The sequence below is a fragment of the Diabrotica undecimpunctata genome, chromosome 9 (assembly GCF_040954645.1).
Source record: "Diabrotica undecimpunctata isolate CICGRU chromosome 9, icDiaUnde3, whole genome shotgun sequence".
Taxonomy (NCBI): Eukaryota; Metazoa; Arthropoda; class Insecta; order Coleoptera; family Chrysomelidae; genus Diabrotica; species Diabrotica undecimpunctata.
The window spans coordinates 87966472-87991225 of record NC_092811.1 but is presented as its reverse complement, the minus strand read 5'-3'; the positions used below and the strand labels follow the sequence as shown (position 1 = coordinate 87991225).

The 24754-nt window shown below is 32.6% G+C and overlaps 1 protein-coding gene across 2 annotated transcripts in view; it reads right to left on the bottom strand.

Annotated features, from left to right (window-relative positions):
• LOC140450234 (uncharacterized) overlaps positions 1-24754 on the bottom strand; it is a 584309-nt gene that overhangs the window by 215094 nt on the left and 344461 nt on the right. For both annotated transcript variants that reach the window (XM_072543748.1, XM_072543749.1), the window contains exon 3: positions 5154-5255. In XM_072543748.1, coding sequence (XP_072399849.1) covers positions 5154-5255 — 102 coding nt within the window. The remainder of the gene's footprint in view (positions 1-5153; positions 5256-24754) is intronic.

The window sequence follows — 24754 nt, the reverse complement described above, 5'->3', positions numbered from 1 at the left end:
TTATAGACCCGGAGTTTTGTTTTCCGATGTATGTCTCGCGATTTGAACTTGTGGCCCATCGCGAAAAAGGCTTTATTTGCCAGCATAAGCCTTCTATTTATTTCCGGTTTTTCTTCATTTCTTGCAACCAGATCCATTCCTAGGTATGGGAATATATTCACATGTTCTATATTGTCAATAAAGTGTTGTTGCGGCAGTCTATTCGATCTGGTTTGTATGAGTAGTTTTGTTTTATTTGTATTTATTGCTAGCCCTACTGCTTCTGCACTCTGTTTCAACTCAACGTAGGTTTCTTCCGCTGCATTCACTGTTCTGCTTATTATGTTTATATCATCTGTGTATGCTGCTAACTGGGTAGATTTGTTTGTAAGTATGTTATTTCCGCTCACCGTCAATTACATATTCAAGAACAAGATTAAAAAGCGTTGGGGCCAGTCCGTCGCCTTGTTTTAGTCCTTGCGTTATCGTAAACGCATCAGTGATCTGTCCCTGAATACATTCCTGTGCTTCTGTTTCTGTCATTGTCATTTGCACTAGTCGTATTAATTTTTGATGGTATGCCAAATTCTTTTAATATATTAGGTAGAATTGATCTATTGAATCATAGGCTTGTTTAAAATCTACAAAGAGATTGTAAACATCCATGTCATATTCCCATGCTTTGGCTAGTATTTGTTTAACTGTTAATAGTTGGTCAATGGTAGATTTATTTTGCCTAAACCCTACTTAATATTCCCCGATGATTTTTTCCGTGAGAGGTTGAAGTCTTCGATTAATGATGTTTGTGAGTATTTTGTATCCCGAAAAAAGTAAAGAGATGCCTCTATAATTCTTACAAAACAGTTTGTCTTCTTTCTTATGAATAGGGCAGATTATACTTTTCTTCAATTGTTGGGTGATTTCTTCTTCTATCTATATCTCTCGTATTAGCTTGTACATCTGTTGTGTTAAATTCCTTCCTCCTTGCTTGAGTAGGTCTGCCGGTATTTTATTTATTTCCGGTGCTTTATGGCTTTTTTGTATGTGGATTGCCGTTTGGACCACCTCTAGCGTTGGGGGTCTGGTTAATTCATTTTTTTCTCCATCTTCCCCCAGTTCTTGTTTTTGTGCCTCCTGCCGTGCCTGCTGCTGCCTATGTTGTTGTAATGGTAGTTGTGTCCCTTTGTTTAGTAATTTCTTAAAATATGTTATCCAGGTTCTCTTAATTTCGTTCATATCGCTAATGATTTACCCTTCTTATTTTTGCAGAGGCTAGTCTTCGGTTTGTATCCCTGTCTAAGATGTTTGATAAATTGGTATGCACTACGTGTTTCGTTTTTCTTAAACTCCCTGTCTCTTTTTAGTATCCGTTGGTTTTCGTACTTTCTCTTTTTCTGCCTGCACAGTTTATCTGCTCTTCGTCTTTTGTTCTCAAGTACTATTTTTCTCTCTCTAGTACGTCTGAGTATGTAATTCTTATGTGCTTCATTTCTTTCCTGTAAAGCTTGTTTGCATTCTTCATCGAACCATGTTTCTTCTCTCCGTTGTGTCTTTGTTCCTAGGACTTCTTTCGCTGTGTTGAGTATGATACTGATTATGGTGTTCCATTGGTTTTCTATTGTGGAGTCTGCTCTGTTTTCTTCTAGTAATTTGTCATCCACTGTTCTCTCAAATCTTTCTTGTACCTCAGAGACTTTTAGGTTATCTAAGTTTAGTTTTTCTTATTTTGGATATTTTTCCTTTACCTGTCGACTGATTTTGCATCTAAACCGTGTCTGTACTAGCAGATGGTCTGAGTCACAGCTTGCACCACGTCAGCTTTTTACATCTAATATACTCGTCGCTATTCTTTTTTCAGGCAGTATATGGTCTATTTAATTGATTGTATTTCCGTCAGGTTATATCCAGGTGCCCTTATGTATGTCCCGATGTGGGAAGCATGTCGAACTGATAATCATATTCTTTCCAGCTGCAAAATCTATTAGAAATTGACCATTCTTATTTGTGTCTTTATGCAAACTGTGTTTCCCTATTACCCTATGTACTCTTCTTCTTTTTCGATCTTGGCGTTTGTGTCGCCTATCACCATTTTCATGTCATTTCTTGATATTGAGTCATAAATTCGTTCTAGATTTTGATAAAAGGCTACCTTAGTGTCTTTGTCCTGTTCATTTGTGGGACAGTGTACATTTATATGGGTTATGTTATTAATATATTCTAATGTGTCGGACAAATTACAGTAGAGAAAGAGATATTACCAGTGCAAATATGGAAGAAATTAAAACACTTATCGGTCTTCTATATTTTGCTGGAGTCTTGCGGTCATCACACCTACGTTTGAGAGATCTGTGGGCACAGAACGGAACCGGTGTTGAGATTTTTCGTCTTACAATGGGAATTAATCGATTTCAATTTTTATTGCGAGAGCTTCGCTTTGACGATCTTGATTATAAAGAGAAACGGAAACAGTACGATAATCTCCTATAAGAGAATTTTGATGGATTTGTTGAGAGATGCAAAGCCAATTATGCTCTAAGTGAATTTGTGACAATTGATGAAATGCTTCGCGAGTCATTTCGCGGCAAATGTGGATTTCGACAATATATACCGAATAAACTTGCAAAGTATGGAATCAAAATATTAGCGCTTGTTCAGTTCACGTCATCTTCTTCTTAGAGTGCCATATCCCTACGGAACGTCGGCGACTACCATGCTTATAATATTTTTATACTGATCTCGGTCTTGCGCTACGTGTAGCAATTGGCCCGCTGTCAAACCTGTCCACTGCCGCAAATTCCTCAACCAAGAGAGTTTCTTCCGTCCTATCCATTTCTTTCCTTCGATTTTACCGTTGAGAATTAGCCGAGGAACTCATATCTTGGTCCTCTGATTATATGTCCAAGATATTCTAGTTTACGCCCCTTAATAATATTTAATAGAGTTCGTTGATGTCATATTCTTCCAGTTCACGTCATATTATACCTATAATCTAGAGGTGTATGTTGGGACTCAACAATATGGGCCCTATAAAGTTAACAATAGCACCTCTTCAGTAGTACAAAGATTAATTAAACCAATTTCTGGAACTGGAATAAATGTATCTTTCGATAATTGGTTTACGTCGATACATTTAGCTTAAGATTTGCTAAAAAAACACAAACTAATTGTAGGCGCACAATTCGCAAAAATAAAATAGAAATTCCTGAGATTTTTACCGCAAAATTCAAGGAGCGTAAAGTTACTTCGAGCATTTTTGTTTTAACCGAAGATATAACTTTGGTATCCTACAAGCCTAAGCAAAACAAAATAGTTACATTATTGTCAACAATGCGTTACAAGATGAGATTGATCCAGAAAGTGGCGATGCATACAAGCCAACAATGATTATATTTTACAACGCAATAAAGGAAGGTGTTGATACCGTTGATGAGCTAAAAGGAAGTTACTCTGTGTCATGAAAACGTTGCCAATGGCCTCTAACATTATTTTTTACTTTCTTTAATACATCTGGAATTAATAGCCATATTATTGCTGACAAAAATAACAATACTCATAGTACTCGCCGAAAATTTTGAAATCATTAGCAATGAGTCACAGCAACTTGAACGTCGTCGAAAAATGGTTGTGTTACCAGTAACTATTAGAAGTCGTATAAAAGAAGTATTGGACATCCTGGAGAAATCTACGAAACATAGCCAGTATGACGTTCCAGGCAAATGTCATTTTTGCTCTTCGAAAACGAACAAAAAAGAAAACGAAGACTCTATGCGTACAGTATCAAAACTATATATGCCGAGAATATACTTCCCAGTTTTGTACTGAATACTATAAAACCAATGAAAAATTATAACATAAGTTAAAAATAAAAGATTTTTGGTTTATATTTAAGTTCGACTTGTTTTTTATTCATTAAAATCAAAACTATGTATACAGTCGATTTTACCGTGCGCGTGTTACAATGTAAGTTTTTTGGCGCGTGTAATGCCGGATTAAAGACAAAAATCATGATAGTGGATAGACTACATTACAATCATTCACACATAACCACGATGGATCGGTTTGAAGTTGTGAGCCCATATTTATATCTGGGATTATTGATCACAAACATAGGGTCACTAAAGAAAGAAATAAAACTTAGAGGTGATTTAGCAAAAGTCGCCGTAGGAAAGATGGCAAAACTATGAAAGGACTTTTAAATTTCACGAACTCTAAAAATGAGGTTGATTAACTGCTTAATATTCCTAATATTGACATACGGATGTGAATCGTGGATCCTACAAGCGTAAAGAAGAAAAATAGACGTCACTGAAATGTTCTGTTGCAGAAGAATGTTACCAATTCCGTGGACCGACCACAGTAGAAATATTTCAATTTTAAATGAGCTAAAAGTCAGCAAACGGCTATCCAGCAAAGTGCATCTCCAACAATTAAAATACTTTGGACATGTAATGCTCATATTTAATACTTCGGACATTTAGCTACAGAAACCATTACTAGAGGTGCGAAATATGATGAGATATTAAGGCTCATAATGCAAGGTAAAATCAAGGGTAAAAGATCCATAGGAAGACCAAGAATTTCCTGGCTGAGAAACCTAAGAGAATGGTATAGTTGCAGCTCAGTAGATCTTTTTAGAGCAGCCGCCAATAAGGTACGGATAGCTGTGATGATAGGAAGTACAAGAAGAAGAAGGACATGTAATGAGAGCAGACACACAAAACATGGAAAGTCTAATTATCCAAGGAAAGGTAGAAGGCCGAAGATCTCGAGGAAGATTTCCAACAAGATAAATCGATCAAATTATAGTAATATGCAAAATAACTATGAATAAGCTAAAAGAAATGACTAGAGACAGAGATCTTTGGAGACGGACAATACATGACATCACGATGACAACTACACTCCCTCCAGGGGATCAGTATTTGCAGAGAGAGAACCGAAAATAGAATATGCCTTATTGTATTCATTAGTAGTGTATCCGACTGAAAAATTTATAACCAAATATAAAATAGTATTTATCTAATTGTTTGATACATTATAATTGTAATTTAAAAAAAATCCTGTATAGTCAGTAGTCATTATAATATTTAATTCAGCTATATTTTATTTGGATATAATAATAGGTACCTACTAAAATATTCAATATTTTATCTCTTAAATTATTTCATACTTACCGCGTTGCTAGTATTGATGTCGATATTCGATTTCAAATGTTCTAAAACTTTATCAAGTTGGCCATTTCGGGCAGCACGCAAGAAAGACGTATTTCCGTCAGACTGAAACAAAAAAAAACATTACGTCAACTACTGGTCATTAAGTGATATTGATTTTTTACTTTATGCAAAGACATTTGGTTAAGATTTAAATTACTTGTCAAATCAATGGTACACTGGCATAATATTTGATATATAAATAATTTATTGAAAAACACACACGCAAGCAAATCAGACACGACTTTTTATATTACAAGAACTGAAACATTTTTGTTTATTTTATTTTACTTACTAAACAGAAAGATCAGCAACGAGTGATCGTATTTTCTCAACCATAGTGGTAGCGTTTAAATACGGCATTACTTTGATGGCCTTAAATGAAAACAGTCTAATAATTATCGTTTTCGGTCATTTGAATTTTCCAGAACTTTTTTCCGTTGTTTAGATGTACGTTGAAAGTTAATGACTTAGCAATACGCTTTTTAGTCATGTACATGTCTTATAATAGGCAAGTACTTTAAAATTGTAAAAACATGATGTTATTTTACAAATTTCAATTGACTAACAGAGCATTGTATTGCAGAAGCATCGGTACAGACATTAAGCTACAGAAACCTTTTCTAAAAGATTCATTTTGCAACTGTTTGCGGCTAATACGAATAAACCGTTATTCACGAAAACAAAACAATGTTTTACTTTCAGCCATTCACTTCGATTAGCCCATGCCCCGGAAACTTATATGTATGACCTTGGAACATTCCCCCATCACTTTGACTCCAGCCAGTTAATAAAGAAAAATGACAGCCTATCTCTCTCACGAAGACTTTAACCTTGACCTTGGAACATTCCCCCATCACTTTGACCCCAGCCAGTTAATAAAGAGAAATGACAGCCTATCTCTCTCACGAAAACTTTAACCAATCATTTATTTTAACACAATCTAGAGGTGTCACAAATAAAATAATCAAACGAAGCTTAATTCCGCAATGTCAATTCTGTCAAAGGTAACGACAGAATTGTTCGTTTACAAGCTTTCAATTTTATTTTATTATTTTTAACTTTCGTTTGCATTTATTCTTAGTAATTTTAATTTAAGTTGGTTACTTAGTTTTTAAAGTTTCGTTTTAGTTACCTATTGTAGTAAACAATTTTTGTGTTGTGTTAGTAAAAAAACTAAACATGGTGAATTATTGTATTGTTCCGTTGTGTGCAAATTATGGAAAACTTACAGAAAGGATGATGATAGTAAGTTGTCAGGAAGCAAACAATAATAGTATTTAACATTTAAAAGGAAAGACAGTTAAGATTTGATTTCACGTACAGTGCGTTTGTGTATCCGCTTATACCTATTTCATCCTAAAAGGAATCTTCGGAGCGGCTATTCACTGACGCTCTGAGCGTGAAATCAATCTTTCCTGTCCTAGTAGAAGCAACACTAAAATGGCTTCGATATGGACGCAATAGCGACATCTGATGATAAATCACGAAACGAAATCCGAAGATTTCTACACAAACACACTATTTTATTTCGGTATAGTCTTTATGAGTACTAAAAACCAATTCGCTAAGGATTTTTGTTAAGTTGAGGAGATATGTTGTGGAATGCAATTTTAGATTCCCCATGTCTCTAATTACATCTTTATCAACGTCTGTTTTGCCTTGCAATTCTTAGAAGGCACAAATTATGAATCACAAATGAAGCACAAATCTTTGGATTTCGTTTCGTGATTTATTTAACATTTGTTTCTGAGAATATCAATGTAATAAATATTATGTAATTAGTTTATAACTGTTTAATCTTAAACAACAAATAAATATACGTATATCTAGAAAAAATTGTGCATTTTTTATGTGTGATTATTTTATCGGAAAATAATAAAATATTTTCCAGTAAATTTTAATTAGTAACGAAATAGTCCGCAAGAGGCGCTAAAGGGTATGTATGTAAGGGGTTTCTATTTGAATTTTCCGCCAAAAGATGATTAGTAATGATAATGACCCCAGTCGCAAGTGGTGCTAATGAACGAACTTTATACATTGAGTTGCCTATCTATTTCTATATACTATATTATTTATCTATAGATTAGCCATTCAAAAACTAGATAGTTCCCTCTTTGTCAGAGTTCAGGATTACGACGTCTATAAACCAAAATATTTTTTGTTTGGAGGCTTTTGACAACAAAGAAGATTAATGAAAAACAGGGACGCGTAGAAATACCAAGAAACCAACCAGACAATTAAAAAAGAAATACGAAGAGTCAAGGAGACATTCATGCAAGAAAAATGTAAACTAATCGAGGAGCTCCAAGAGAAACACGATCATATAAATATCCACTGAAGGATTCGTGAAGCCACTCGTCAATACAAGAGGAGAAACACACACCTTCTCATAAATAAAGACGATAATCTGGCGACGACAGTGAATGAGAAGTTGGTTACCTGAAAAATATATATCGAAGAACTTTTCTGGGACGACCGAGGCAACCTTCCGGAAATAAATTGCATGACAGGGCCGTCAATTCTAGAAAGCGAGGTAAAGGCTGCTTTAAAACAGTCTAAGAATGGTAAGGCTACATGTCCGGAGGAAATACCCGTTGAACTTATTAAGGTGATGAGTGAAGTGAGCACGAAGGAGTTAACTGAACTGTTCAACGCCATATACGATTCAGGTAATATCCCAGAGGAATGGCTATTGTCAAGATTTGTAACGCTACCAAAAAAACGATCTGCGAAAACGTGCGAAGATTTCCGAACTATCAGTCTTATGAGTCATGCACTTAAAATTTTTCTTAAAATCATACATGCCAGAACAGTTGTTCGGTAGAATTCAAATCGATCAGACGTGTGTAAATTATCGGCGTTAATAGTATCGATAACAAAACTTTTTTCCTATTTGTTTTTGCGATAAACAATTAATTTTGGTGAAACTCTAGGTGTTTTTTCATAAAGATGAGTGAATTAAATGGGGGCAGCAAGCCCCCTGACCCTCCCCCTTATGATAAAGATGAAAATCAGGTTGGTATGATGGAATTTACAAATATGGAAACAATTTCACAAAAACAAGAGAACCAGAATGTAAGTACAAATTTAATGTCTAATTCTTTGGGAAAAAACGATAATGTTTCTAACGTTAATGAGAAGGTAAATAATAGACAGGTTTATTTATATACAAATAAAGATACCGGACCATATCATGTTTACGTAGAAAATTGCTCGGAATCTTTCACCGGTAAGTTAAATGCTTTAAGAGTTGGTGACATTATTCTTTCTGCGTTTCCTGAATTGGACTCAAAAATTACAAATATTGATTCTATAGGTCGTAATAGAATTAGGATTAAATTAACAGACTACAAAAATGCAAATTATTTAATAAATCAAAAAAATTCATCAGTATTTGTTACAAATAACTTAGAATTGTATATACCTAAATTCATTCTATTCCGACAAGGGATAATTAGAGATATTGATACAGAATTTTCTGAAGAATATGTAAAATCAAAAATTAAACAATATGATAGTCATTGTAACTTTGAAATTGTAAACGTTCGGCGAATTAAACGCAAACAGGAAGTAATTGAAAATGATTCAAAAAAAATAATTTACGTTCCCACAAAATCGTGTATTGTTTCCTTTAAATCTCAGATATTGCCGCGTTATATTTCAATAAATAAAGTTATTAAAGAGGTTGAACACTATACACAAAAAGTTTTAATATGTTTTAATTGCCTCAGATATGGGCATTTGGGTAGTCAGTGTAAAGGTCGCCCAAGATGTGGTAAATGCCAAGAGTCACATAATACAAAAGATTGCCAAATAAATGACTATATCCCAAAATGTTTCAGTTGCCAAGGAAATCACTATAAAACAAATTTATCAGTGTGTCCAGAGTTTAAGAGACAAAAATTAATTAAGGAAGCTATCAGTTTTTCCAACATAAACTTTTTTGATGCTAATAAACAGGTTCCCAAAACTTCCTATGCAGATATTTTAAATAAAAGCAATACGAGCCATCCATCTGACTTACTTGTTCAACCCACTTCTTCTACCTATTTACAATCTAGTTCTTCCTCCACTTCTGTTCAGAATATTCCAAAAGTCAACTCCTCTAGAAAACAATTTGCTTCCCATTTGCTTTATAACAGTAGCTCAAACGAATTAAAAGATAAATCTAATAAAAGGCCAAGACCAAATACTCCTGATCCATCTGAACAGATCAGAAAAGAGATTATTTCTCAGGTTAATGTTCCCAGTACTTCGGGAGGAATATTAACTAGCCCTCAATACAAAAAAACAATTATCACAGATCGACAGTCAGAGGTCCTAGATCCTAGTATAATTAATGTAATTTTAGAATTGGTTATGAAAATTGTTAATTCTCTACAACAAACAAATAATTTAAATGTTTCTAAATCAGAAATCATCCAACTAATTAGTAAACATGCAAATCCAGATGTGTTATCAAATTCGCAGACCTAAACTCAAAATTAAATGTTTTGCAATGGAACTGTCGTTCGGCAGTCTCAAATAAAGTAAATTTAGAATTTTTACTCCATCAAAATCAAATTCATATTGCCTTATTATCGGAGACATGGTTTAAGCCTGGCTTGTATTATAACTTTAAAAACTTTAATTGCTTTAGAACAGATCGTATAGATGGATATGGTGGGTCAGCTATTTTATTGAAAACAAATATTAAATGTCAAGAAATTGGATTTAACATAAATATTCCTATTACTTACACATGTATTTCCTTTAAACTACCATCAACAAATAAAACCATTCATCTTGTATCCCTATATAATGAACCGAAAAACAAAACAACAACACAGCAATGGCTATCCTTTTTTAAAATTATACCAAAACCCTTTATTTTGGGAGGTGACTTTAACGCGCACAATGTCGCATGGGGCTGTGAAGTTGATGACACATCTGGAAAATCATTGTTGGATGCTATCGAGCAGTGTAACCTTGTATTTTTAAATGACGGTTCACCCACTCTTGTTCCTTTAACCACACATTCACGATCATCTGCAATAGATCTCACAATATGTACTCAAGATATTATAGCGCTACTGAATTGGAATGTTTTACAAGATCCCCATGGATCAAACCACCTACCCATTATCTTTTCAATTTATCACCCAAAGGGAAAAGAAACCAAGAGACTACACAAAATCTGGAATTTCAACAAAGCAGATTGGAATTTGTATTCATCACTCTTTACATCTCTAAACCAACCCAAGACGTATGGTGATCTAATTGAAAATTTCTACTTCTCAGCCAATACAGCAATACCACAATACACGAATATTACCAACAAACATCACATTCCAAAACCTTGGTGGGACAAAGCGTGCCAGGAAACAGACCGACGCAGAAAATTAACTTATATTAAATATAAGCAAAATCCCACAATAAGTAACCTAATAGAATACAAAAAGATGGACGCATTAGCGAAGAAAACCTTTAAGGAGAAGAAAAAGAAAAACTGGAGGGAGTATTGTGAAAGTTTGAATCAAAATACTCCCATTAAGGAGGTATGGAGGAAAGTAAATTGCTTCAAAAATCGCAAACAATCCAATAAATTACCTATTGACCCGGACGAACCATGGATAACAGAGTTTTACCAAAAAATTTCTCCAGATTGGGTTCCGAATGATATTACCAACTCCATAGCCACTGTTTCTAGAGATAACCTTTGCTTAGATCGTCCGTTCTATCTATGGGAACTAAGAAGGGTCCTCAAACAAAATAACAATACTGCTCCTGGTAAAGACAATATATCTTATTCTATGATTTCTAACTTGACAAATGAACATAAAATCCATCTACTTCATATTCTAAATAATATTTGGCAAAAACAAGCACCAATTCCAGAAAGCTGGAAGGAGTATATTATAATACCTATAAGAAAACCTGGCAAACGTGATGACGATCACAATTCATATCGCCCAATATCTCTAGCTTCTTGTCTTCTTAAAACCCTGGAAAGACTAATTAAAAATAGATTAGAGCATTGGTTAGAATTTAATGACATTCTCCCACACTCCCAATTTGGTTTTCGCAAGTTTAAATCCACGCAAGATGCCATAACTTCTCTCGTAACAACGGTTCAAGTCAATTTCACGGAAAACTCATCTACTGCAGCTGCATTTCTGGACGTATCATCTGCTTTTGATAATATAAATTTGGATATCCTTGAACAAAAGTTATTGTCAGTCGGAATACCTATAGGTATAACATCCTTTTTGAAAACTTTGTACTCAGAGAGATTGATTTACTTAAAAATCAATGAGAAATTTTTTTCTCCTCGACTGTCCAATATAGGCCTGCCGCAAGGAAGTATTTTAAGTCCACTTTTATATATTTTATATAATATAGATTTAGAAGTCATTGTTCCTATTAACACAAAAATACTACAATTTGCAGATGATGTGGTACTCTATTCATCAGACAAATCAATCGATGTTTCTAAAAATAATTTAACAACAGCTATTTCAACAATACATGCATATTATGAATCAAATGGATTAACATTATCAGAATCCAAAACAGAAATCTGCTTCTTTTCCAGAAAACATAGAATTCCAGAAGGGTATATAAGTTGTGGTCAATTCAAATTTCCAATTAAAAACTGTATCAAATACCTGGGAACTTATTTAGACAGAAAACTTTTGTGGAAAGACCATATTCAACATATCATTAAAAAAACCGAAAAAGCTATGAATATCCTAAGAGCTTTCTGTAAAACAAACTGGGGTGCAGATCCCAACATTAGTTTAATGTTTTATCGATCTATGATACGTCCAGTTTTCGATTATAGCTGTCACTTGTATGGAAACGCATCGAACACCCATTTAACAAAAATTGAGGTACAGAAAAATAAGTGCCTACGCTTGTGTCTTGGGTATCTGAAATCTACACCAATTAATGTAATGGAAATTGAAGCTGTTGAACCGCCATTGAATTTACGGAGGCAGTATCTTACCGACAAATATATAGCTCGTACCATTAGCAGAGACCAAGTATTTCTTAAAGATATACACAATCTGGCTGTTTTAGATTTGACTAAAAGGTATTGGTTTAAGAAAAAATCTCCACTCGTGGCGGTAAGCTATAGAAATCTGTCTAAATTCAAAGAGGTACTTTATAAGGGTCATCTTCCACCAGTTTATACTGAAAAGCCTCATGTACTGTTTTCAATAAAAATCAAGACTGAATTTCTCAATGATGTCCAAGGCCCCATGTTTAACGCAGAAATTCAGAAGAAATGGCCTAATTATTATTACATATTTACTGATGGTTCAAAAAAAGGAAATAACACTGCTTGCGCAGTATACCAACAGAATTCTGGACTACAGCATAAATATAAGTTACCTGATGAAGCCACCATCTACACATCCGAAATGCTGGGTTTAAAGTTTGCTTTCTCACGCTTTGACAAAGGAAATGAAGAACTGTGTAATATTTACAGACAGTAAAAGTGCAGTAGAAAGATTATGTGTAACAAATAAATCCAAGCAATTGACTCATCTTGATACAGAGATTTTAAAATTGTACTACGAGGTTTCAAAGCTCGGAGGAGAAGTTGTTATCGCATGGATCAAAGGCCATTCTGGGATAATGGGTAATATAATAGCAGATGCTCTGGCAAAAGAAGCATTATCAAGCGGAGAAACCATAGACAACAATATTTTACCGGTGTCAGATATAGATGTATATAATAAACATCAGCTCAAATTAAAATGGCAAGCCAATTATACGGAATCAGAAAGTCAGTCATCCTTTAAATATTGGCAACCCACACTTCTTAAAAAAAGGTGGTTTCATTCAGAGTCCAACAGAAGTTTTATTAAAACTATTAATAGGCTAAGGTCAAATCATGCTCTAACACCTTCAAGAATGTGCAAAATGAATTTAGTAGACACTCCAAACTGTACTTGTGGTAAATATGGAGATTTAACACATATTCTATTAGAATGTGTAAACCAACAAGGAAACATTACGTGTTTATATGAAAACTTACGAAAATTAAATGTCTGTTTCCCATTTCATATAAATGAATTAATTTTCTCTGGAAACGTAGAAATCTATAATTGTATTTATCAGTTAATAAGGAATTGTAAATATAAACTTTAAACAATATAATTTACTAACCATAGAATTAAAATGAAACTTGTAAGCAATTTGCGAACATACCAATCATGTAATAAACCTTTTAATACGAAAAAAAAAAAATTAAAACAAAAAAAAATAAAAAAAAATATATACATATAATATATATAAAAAAAACAAAAAAAAATGTAAAACAAAATTATTACAAAAGATGACCAAAACAAAATAAAAAATATATATACATATTACATACAATATCAAAAAGTAATATAACGAAATAAAAAAAAAATAAAAAAAAAAATAAATAAAAATAAAAATAAAAAAAAAGAAAAATTAAAACTTACATTTAGTACTAACTCGAACTCTGATTGTTGTTCTGTGAATACAAATTACAAAATAGTCTGGTCAATTGGCTATGCCAAGGCCATAAAAAAAAAAAAAAAAAAAAATACATGCCAGAATTTACAAGAAATGCGAAGAAAATGTCGGTGAATTGCAATTCGGATTCCGCAATTCCATGGGTACACGTGAAGCACTTTTCACCTTACAAGTCCTACTTCAGAGATGCCGCGATGTCAGTTGTGATGTCTATATTTGTTTTATTGACTACGCCAAGGTATTTGACCGTTGTCAGCACCACAAGATGGTCACCGCACTACAAAGAGTAGGATTGGATGAGAAGGACATTCGGATCATCATGAATTTATACTGGAACCAGCGTGCTCAAGTCAAGGTCGAAGACCAGCTGACCGACCAAGTGAAGATCATGCGAGGAGTAAGGCAAGGATGTGTGCTATCGCCGACTCTTTTCAATATATACTCTGAGGAGATTTTTAATGAATCCGAGTGAACGGTGAATACATCAATAATATCCGCTACGCCGATGACACTGTGTTACTGCAACAAGCCTAAACGATCTGCAGGCCTTACTAGACCGAGTGTGAACTGTGAGCGTAACATACGGACTGAACCTCAATATTAAAAAAACTAAATTCATGGTTGTCAGCCGTACAAATTTAGATCCCGGGGCACTAACGGCAGGTAGCGAAGAGATCCAGAGAGTCGACAGATTCACTTACCTCGGAACTACCCTCAACGTACAATGGGACTACGCTCAAGAGATTAGATCCAGAATTGAAATGGCACGGTCTACATTTATTAAGTTGAGATCCTTGCTGTGCTGCAGTGATCTCAGTTTGGGAACCAAGATGCGGATAGTGAGGTGCTACGTTCTTCCAGTGTTACTATATGGAGTTGAAGCCTGGACACTGACGCAAGCCACTGAAAAACGAATCGAAGCCTTCGAGATGTGGATATACAGAAGGATACTAAAAATATCTTATGTGGACCATGTCACCAACGTTGAGGTCCTACAGCGCATTACAAAAGAAAAAGAAGTGCTTAATTTAATTAAACAACGTAAGCTTGAGTACCTCGGCCACGTGATGCGGAACGAAGAAAAATATCAAATTCCTTAACTCGTTATGCAGGGTAAAGTATTTGGCAGAAGAGGTCATCTCTCCGACAATGGTTTGGGATGACCTCAGCGGAGCTGAGCAGAGCAGTCAACAAAACCATGATAGCCTTGATGATCGCCAACATCCGGACCGGATAAGGCACTGAAGAAGAAGAAGAAGAAGGCTTTTGACAAATTAAGCACAAAGTTATTTATTGATTGATGAAGCTTGTATAAAATTTATACATATACTAGATAATACAGGTTTGCATCGATGCACCTAGGTTATTCTACGCTCTAAACTCTATGAACAAGGGTCCTTCGTTTGCCTGCAGAAGATTAAATTTTAACCTTCTATGGAGTAGGACAATTTGCTTACTGGATAGTTCATAATAATAATAACAAGATTCATCACCAGCAATTATTGACACAAGTTATTACTGTTTTGCCTTAATTCCGTGAAATGATGCAAAGTTAAACATATTTGCAAGCTTTTTTAGTCATCTGACAAAAGACGAGGAACCCATTAAGCACAAACTTTTGCCGTAACTCAGTTTGTATACGATACTATGGATATATCTATAGATACTATGGACAGCACAACTAGAGTTGAATCATCAAACAATTAGAAAATAAATTAGAATATAATCGCAGTAATGAAAACAGATATTATATGGACGCGTATTAAGAAGAGAAACGACCAACAATTTACGATGGACAAAGAACAGAATCAGAATGTAACTTCCAGAAATTCTTAGAATGTATTAAAATAACAAGATACGATATCATGGCAACACAGTGAAATATATAGAAATGCAGAAAAACAATGGGAATATAAGAAAAATACAAGATTTTTAAAATTTTCCCATAAAGTAATTAACATAAATATTTTTTTGCATACGATTAAAGTCTTCAGATTGAAAAAAAGATAAAATTTGTTTTAAAGTCTTATTTAAATAACATTTATCTATTACACATTCTATTTATGACACAACCGACTTATTTTTAAATTTCCGTACCCTTATTTTATCACCACTTCTTTTATAATATCATTTATTTTGATTCATATTCGAAAGTATCATCCTCAAATCCATTTACCGACTTTAACATAAGCTTCGAAGCAGTTGAATTAAGCATGATATTTCAATTTCATGAAAAATGCAGCAGGAACCGTGTGGCCTGCAACAATGGTGCACTTGTACGATACAACCATTAGGGTGCGAATTCTCGATGGGGATTGGAGTCACCTTACGCTGTGTAAACAGGGTCAAAATTTTATGGAGGGTGACTTCGATCAAAGTGTTTGGGGGTAGTCAATCTCGAAAATCATTAAAACTATACGACTGGCATGATGAATTGGGCACGTGATTATTATTACTCATTCGTTTTGTATTGCAAATGATGGATAGGCATGAGTTTTGTTTTGTCGATATATAAGGATAGGTTATTAGTTCTAAATTAACACTGTTAGTCAATATATTATATATATATATATATATATATATATATATATATATATAGATAATATAATATAATTAAACAATTATTGTATTAGCATTGTTAAATTTAAACAGAAATTTGTTGAATTTTTTCGGCATTATTTTTTATAACGTCTTTGATTTATGACCTACAACAATCGTTTTGTGTAAATGTTTTATTCCCTAAATATCATATAATTATTTCCGTACGCGTTCACCTGTTCGCAAACCGCGATATAAAATAACAATAAAATGTGTTGTGCCAGGAAGAGACAGTCAAACTTTTGTTACCCCAACATTATATCGATTCGTCGTCGGCGTTTGGTTTGAACTTTGACATTTACCAACGCAAAAGACGGAACTCACGATCTCTTGTTAATTTTATTTATACGGATCTATTTTTAGGGGTTGTTTCTATCCCGGATGAGGGTCCCTGCGTCAGGGACGTGTTTCCGATTAATTGTGTTTACCTTACAGTTGTTGCTAAGCGAATTTACGAAATAAAAAAAAAACATTTGCAATCTATTAATAGATATTATACTATACTAAAAAATGCGCTCAATGCCTTCATTCATGTTTGGTCTCAACTAAAGTGCAGAAATTATCTAGAAGTTTGATGCATTCTGTATTTGGATGCAGTTTTATTTTATCCTTTCCAATATTTAGCAAATGTTTGGTAAATATTTGCGCCGATAATTTTGCACTTGTACCCTTATCTTCATGGTTAATCGAACTGATTTGGCATTTCGCCATAAAAACGATTGTGTTAAACATGCATTAATCTCATTCGCGTATGTAAAGAGAGGAATAACCGGTAATGTCGGTCGGAAGTCACCAGACAGTAGTAATACAGCATTACCGAATAGGTTGTCGTTGCCACTTAAATCTTGCATACTGCTATGTAATGCTTCGAGTGAATCTTTATAAGCTATAGTACATTTATTCCAGCTAATAACTAAACTCGTTTGCATCACTGCAACCATTAGACTTCCTTTTTAAATTTTACATATTGCATTTGGTTTTCTAGTAACATCTAATGGCAGCTTGAGTGCTGAAAGTGCTGTTCCTGCTGAAGTGCTGAAATTAACAACTGTAAGTTGCCTACATTTGGCGCAACTCTAACGACTGTAAATTATCATAAATTACGATTAAAATATATTACAATTACGATAAAAATTATTATAGAAATTTTTTTGAATTTAAGTATACTCAATTAAATTTTAATAGCCAAGTCTGGTTATGCAAACATCATCGATTTCACAGAGGCAAAATTTTTCGCAGATATCTGAAGCTTTAAAGACATAGGTGGGGGTTACTAGATGACGAATAGATGAAAAAGTACTCCGATTTTTACCTTGCGTCTTTTTTTAAACAATAATTTATGGTTAGAATTTAATTTTTTTGTCTATAAGTTTTTTCCTTTATATTTTACACAAACAATATTTATATCATTTTTTATATCAAGAATATCTTTATTTTCCCGTTTTTTAAATTAAAATTGATAAATAATTTACGGAGATATAAAAAAAGCAGTTTTTTTGCACTAGTTTATAAATTTTATTAATATTTTTATTAACAAAATAAAATGTTATTAATACATTTGAACATCGAGGAATTGCCGTCTTTTAAATTAGTTCGAAATTTACCCACGATCGGTGAAATAATTTAAAAGTTATTTACTTAATTTGTTTATTCCTGAAGCTAAATATTTAAACTATTGAACTTGATCTATTAATAATGGTAGACACATTTAGCAAATTTTATAGGATTCTTTAAGACCTAAAATATCTCAGAAGTTAAATTCATTTTGCGTTTTAATCGAAATTATTTACAAAATAAACGTTTGAAAAAGGGGTGTGTATTTTTACTTATAAACAATTGTAATAACTATATTTTTCAAGCTACAGACTAGTACGTACAACTATTGGATAGCTGGTAAAAAAACTCACATTAAAAAAAAAACAACCTTCTATGACCAATGGGAACTAAGTTAGGGACTATTTTTAAAAAAATCATATCTCCATTGTTTATAAACATTAAGAAGCAAACATTTGCACAAATTTTGAATGAAAATCGAAACTTTATATTGAAACATAGCTATAAAGTTCATCCAATTTTTCGAAACTTACAGCTCTTCGAAACGAAGGTACTTTCGAAAGATCGACAGAGGAAAGTGGAGGGGATAACTGTTTTAGCTCCGTTTTTTTTTTCGAGATCGAAACTTCAAATTGAAACACGTAGGAAAAATTTACATAATCTCGGCTTCGATTGCAATTAGAGGCCTGTTTTTTCATCTGGGGTAGCTCGTTGAAATATGAATAACTAGTTAACATAGTTTTCACTAGCCGGTGAGTCTATTTGAAATTCACCGTAAAAACTTACTTTTCTTTTTTAATTTGACTGGAATAATCTGTCGCAGTATTACTAATGATGACGTAATTTTCATCCCCCGGAAATCTCGAAAAAATCCCGGAAAATCAACTATATTTTTTTTCATTTTATATCAATGATGTAATAATATTTACATATTTATAAATTACCACTCCTTACCACTATTCTCTAAAAGCATACAAGCCTGTTCATCCTTTAGGTTGTTCCCCGATTTCAAGTTTACTAATTTCAGAGATAATCTGATCATCGTTTCTTGATCTTTCCGTTGATCTTCTTTGAGCTGGTAATTTATTTATTGGTATTTTTATTAGTCTATTCCCAGTTATTCAATTAATATGCTGATTTCAGTCAGTAGTTTTTTTCTGGATCCAGCCGCTTATTCCTTCGATTTTGCATATGTGCCTTATCTCTTTGTTCCAAAATCGGTCTCGTACTGTTTTATTTGTTATTCTAAGAAGTATTTTCATTTTCGCTGTTACTAATATTCTTTGCATTAGCTTCGTATCAGTTTAGGTTTCAGCAATGCTGGTCTTAGTACAACTTTATATATGCTGGTTTTTTACTTCCGTTAATAAGAACTTATTTTTACAAATAGCGTCTCCAAGAAATCCATGTATTCTATTATAATATAATCAAAGTTGTATTTTCCTTTCTCGTTGTTGTTTTCAAATTTTGTTATAATTCCCGTTCTATCTATTTCTAAACATAGAAAAATTTATTTCACGACAACAGTAGTTTGTACTCTGTGCCACTCTTTTTACTCTTATATTCCTTATTTTTATAGAAATTTATAGTGAATTATAGTTTTCGTGTACTTTGAACCCATTTCAATTTCATACAGAATTGAGTGACAGGGTCGGATCTGCACGTAGTGTACAGTATAGTTGACACGAACTGCAAAATTTTACGTTCTAATTTTGCATGATATAGAACACGGATTGACTAAGGTTTAAAGTAATAAAATTAGTACGTAATTAGATATGACCATATATATATATATATATATATATATATATATATATATATATATATATATGTGATCTGCTTTATGATGTTTTATTATTAATTAACACTAATTTAATTAATTCAATTATTTAATTAATTAATTCACTAATTTATGCAGAGTCATACGATTACTATTAAAAATTCCCAGGGTGCCTTCTTAATTTTACTTTAATCAGTTTACTTTATATATCTCTTCTAGTGGGTTCAGTATCTCCTAGTTGCTCATAATCGGGATAGAACAGGAAACGGAACTAACATTAAAACAACATAAACATGCACACAAATTATTATTTATTTTCAATAAGCAATACGATGAATATTAATAAATAACTTTTGTGGGCAATTATCTTTCCCAACAAACTCCTATACTCTAAATTTAATTTTAATTACAAACTATCTATTGATCTGTTTTATAATAATATCTACTAAAAATTGACCATATAAAATATAATTTATTCACAAAAAAATAACTCTTTGAAACTTGGAATCTTAGTTCGTATGCTTATATTTGATTTTATCTTTAAAATATCTTTTTTCTAAAATAAGTTTTCTTTCATTCAAATTATTTGACTGACCTTTATTTTTTTACACCAATGATGTCTCCTCTCGATCAAACCACAGTTCCTTCCTTGATTGATTATGTCCGGCTACCATCAAATCTTTCCCGTTCTCAGCATCGATCCAAACCGCATACCAGCAAACTACTCCTCCGAAAACACAAGCCCAAGCCTCTTTTGACCGGTACTCTTTATTCACAAATTCTCCTTTCTTTCTCAATTATATATTATCTCGTGGACTATGCAGACTCAAAAAGAGGTATTAATCTTCTCGATTTTGATCTGCTCTCAGCTTCCACCTTTTTCACTAACAAACGAAAACACTGGTACTCAGATTGACTACACGAAAACACGTCTTCTCTTCTGGTCTGCCGGTAACATAATAAATCTTTTCAATCTCCCCAGACAACCTTCTCAACTCTCTCATTCCCCATCATTCCTTTTTAACCAATCATAAGCATTCATCTTTCCCACTTATTTTCGATTTAGAAAATTTCCAACATAATATTTAAAACAAATAAACTACTTTCACTCAAATTACTTTTCAGAAACTATTAACAATTTTGCCTTTTTCAACAGAAATAAGTTTCCAAATTCTTGTTATCTCATATCTAAATCTAATTCTTATTTACTTTCGAAAAATGCCCACCGCAAAATACAATTACAAGTTTATTCTTAAATCTATAATTATACGGGTTCCATTGTCCTTTCACTATTCACTCAGTCTTTCAAGGAAAAACTCGTCCGGGTACCGTCACGGAACAATGTCTTCTCTTATTCTAACTATTACAAATAAGTACAGGGTTGTATTTTAACTTATATGCCCGCGGTATAGTAAAATAATAAAAAAACTCTTTATTCTATTTCTGATTGATAAACTGATCCATAACAATATATATATATATATATATATATATATATATATATATATATATATATATATATATATATATATATATATATATATATATATATATATATATATATATATATATATATATATATATATATATATATAAATACGTTCAAATTATCGGGTAAAGTGGTCTATAGTAAAAATCTTTCTTTTTTCTAAATTACTCAATATTTCGCCATTTATTTAAAAGCTTCCTCAGGAGTAAACTAAAAACAATTTGAACATTACAAAAAATGACATACAAATACATTTTAAAACACTCACAGAATTTAAAAGATTTCGCAAATAAAAAATGAAAAAAATATAAAAATTTAAATATAAATTATTTTTTGGTCGAAATAATCACTTCTAATATATATATATATATATATATATATATATATATATATATATATATATATATATATATATATATAAATTTTAAATGATTTGCGAAAAAACCTATCAATTATAACCAAGACAGGTTATTTTTAACATAGGAAACTCACTATTTACAGACATGTGCTTCCATAGAACATTGGGTGCCCAACTAGTGACGTATACAGCGAAACCGTAAATGGAAATAATTGCCGTCACTCGCCGAGTTTGTCCTGTGATTCACACAGTATTAATCGTGAGATTTCTTCACTGTGCACTGGTCACTTTACGGCTTGAAACGTCCGCTTACTTTGAAGGATCGCACACTACCTACTGATGAACTCAACTGAAATTACAAAATATATTTGCATTGTCATTATCGTCGCCACTAGACAGTTATGTTTCAAACTTGCTATCATCTTCTAAATTTATAATAAATTAATGTGCGTCATCCATAATAAATTCTAGGCTGAAATACTTTTCTTCAGTTTTTTGATTTTATTTAGCGTATTATTTGCTATTTCTTGACCATCTGCTAATTTAAAAGTAGTTTTCCTGCCTCCACTTAAATTTTTAAAATGGTCTATATCTTTTCAATCCGGTTAAGCTTGGGATAATTTGGTGGTAAACGTAAAACCAAGTGGCCGTATTTATTTAGTGATTGGTCTACAACATACACAGGATTTTTAGGTTCAGCACACAGATCTTATTGTACAGCTCCGGTTTTGTTTCACTTTCCTCGAAAAGTATATTCCTTTCTGTCATTCATCTACTCGTGACGTCTTGTTCCGATGAAGGACATTTTTTAACAGTCACATTATGATATGAAGCGTTGTCGATTGTTCTTTTAACCATCTCATAAATTTCTGGTGATTCATGTCGTCATGATAATCACCAGTTTTTAGTCCATATTTAAAAATGAGAGCGACGCAATCAACAAATCCATTTTTACTATCACAATGTAAAATAATCAGTTATTGTCTTTTTAGATAGAGAAAATATTAGGCATATATTTCGTCCATCACCCCAACATTTTCAAAATATGTGGTAACTATATAAGTCGCATTACTATATACACTATTTCTATCTACAACAATTGTAAAATATTTTACTTAAATAGAAGGCAGATATCGAGCACAATTTTTTATCCAAATCTTGTCCAATTATTGTCTCTCAGAATTAACACTAGACAAATGACAAACAGTTTTAAGATTATTTTAAAGTTGCATTATGGGCAAAAGCAGATGTAGCTTATGGCCTCATGGATCGGACCATATTCGGAACTTTCTCTAGAAGGAGATGGAGCATTTTGTGAACCGTGTTGCAAATCGCTACGTTTTATTTTTTCTCTCTATTTCTCATCTTATAACTAAATTCCAAAGTAGTATTAAAATTTGAATTCTTGTTATTTTTTAAATTCTCAGAATTCAAGTAGTAGAAACCCCAATTCATAAATTAATGTAATTTGGAAAAATTAAATTCCTTTTAAGTTACTCCACATATCTCTGTGGGAGAGTTTAAGCAGTTAAAAAAAGAGGAAGACATATTTAAATTTCATTTATGCCGTATGATGATGGACTACCTAAGCTCACAATGGGCGGGATTTTTAAAAACATTTCCAAACATTTCTAATTTATCTGTATTTGTACCATAAAAAGTTGAAAATATTGGTTTTTTAATTGTTTGAAGAATATAAGGACTTTTGGTTATGAACATTCATTCTGTACAATTGTAATTATCTGTTGTTCCTGAATTTGTGAGGTGAGAATATCAAAGTATTAAGATATTTACTATGGATGTTCATATTTTAAGGTTATGTTATTATTTGCGTAATTATTTTTTACTTTATTTCAAGGTATTTTGTTGTTGCTTTCATCAGGGTTATTTCAAAATAAATCAATAAATCATTGAATATATTTACGAAGTTAAAAAATATTTAAATTAATGTTTTATTCTTCTATAGTGACTCGTGACACTATACTAGTAAAAAATAGTTTTAAAGCTGTCAGATGCTGCGGCATATGTATTAAAAGCTGTTGTTAATTTAATATTGTTTCATCCTAACTTAATTCATTGCACTTGTGTAGGTAGCCCACGGGGTAAGCAGAATTACAGACGAAATAAGGAATCTGTTTTCGTCGGCGAATGGTTTTATAATTTTATAAATTTTGTGAAAAAAGTTTTCGTTATAGCACCATTAAGGGTGCAAATATATAAAGAAAGGCTTCCCGTTATCCATTTGCCACCTAAACCAGTAATTACTATGAAACAGAATTAGTAATGTCAGAATTTGATGATGGTACATCCAAAACCATTCGAGAAGCAAAAAAAAATTAAGAAATCCGAAATTGAAACAGCAGCTCGCATAGATCAATTATTATCAATAGAACAATTATAAATTATTAAATAACCCAATTGCCATATTAGAAAGACAAGAGATAAATTTATGTGAGTCAGTAAAATTATTAGATAATTTAAAGTCAAAAAGTAAATTAAAAACTGGAAGTAATAGTCAATTAATTGTTAACAAAATGAGATATGTATGAGATATGTGCCGTACAAGAACGAAGATTTTTCGTTTTTATCTAAAACGCCGTCTACACTCTCGATCGAAGTTCTTCGGACGAAGTATCGAAGTGAAGTTAATCGAAGCGAGGTGACTCTCTACATATTCGAAATTGCCGAAAAAACTCAGTCGGTATCGATAGGTAGACTTTATTGCACTAGCTATGCGACCGAGTAAAGTGAAGTCGAGTAATGTAGGGTGACACTTCGTATTCTAACTTCGGGCCCTTTGACTAGGACGCGAAAAACCGACACAAAACGGAAGTAACACGAGGCGACGCGACCCGAAGTCGAATGAAGTACCTGTCTACACTCTCGTACTTGCTGAACTTCGATCAACTTCGCGAGTAGTATAAGGGCCGCTAATGTTGCTAAAAGTTTGGAATGGACATTTTTCGAGGAAATACAAATTGTGTCAGATTTATTATCCGCCCTGAAAAATGACCCTAAAAGCATTGAGTTGTAGCTATTAATGATACAATTTTAAGTGGTTGCAATGGTTAGTTATTATTTGACAATTATTTCGTTTATTTTTATTTATAATTTAACTTATGTTGTGTTGTGTAAATAAACTAGGGTTAGTGTGTAAATAAACTAGCATAATTATAATTTCTGCATAATAAGTTATTTTCCCATATTGCCTATGTGTTAAGATTTCTGCATTTGTAAATAAAAATCTTGGCCTTTATAGGCGCCTTTTTCTTCAATTTTTGTTGGCTATA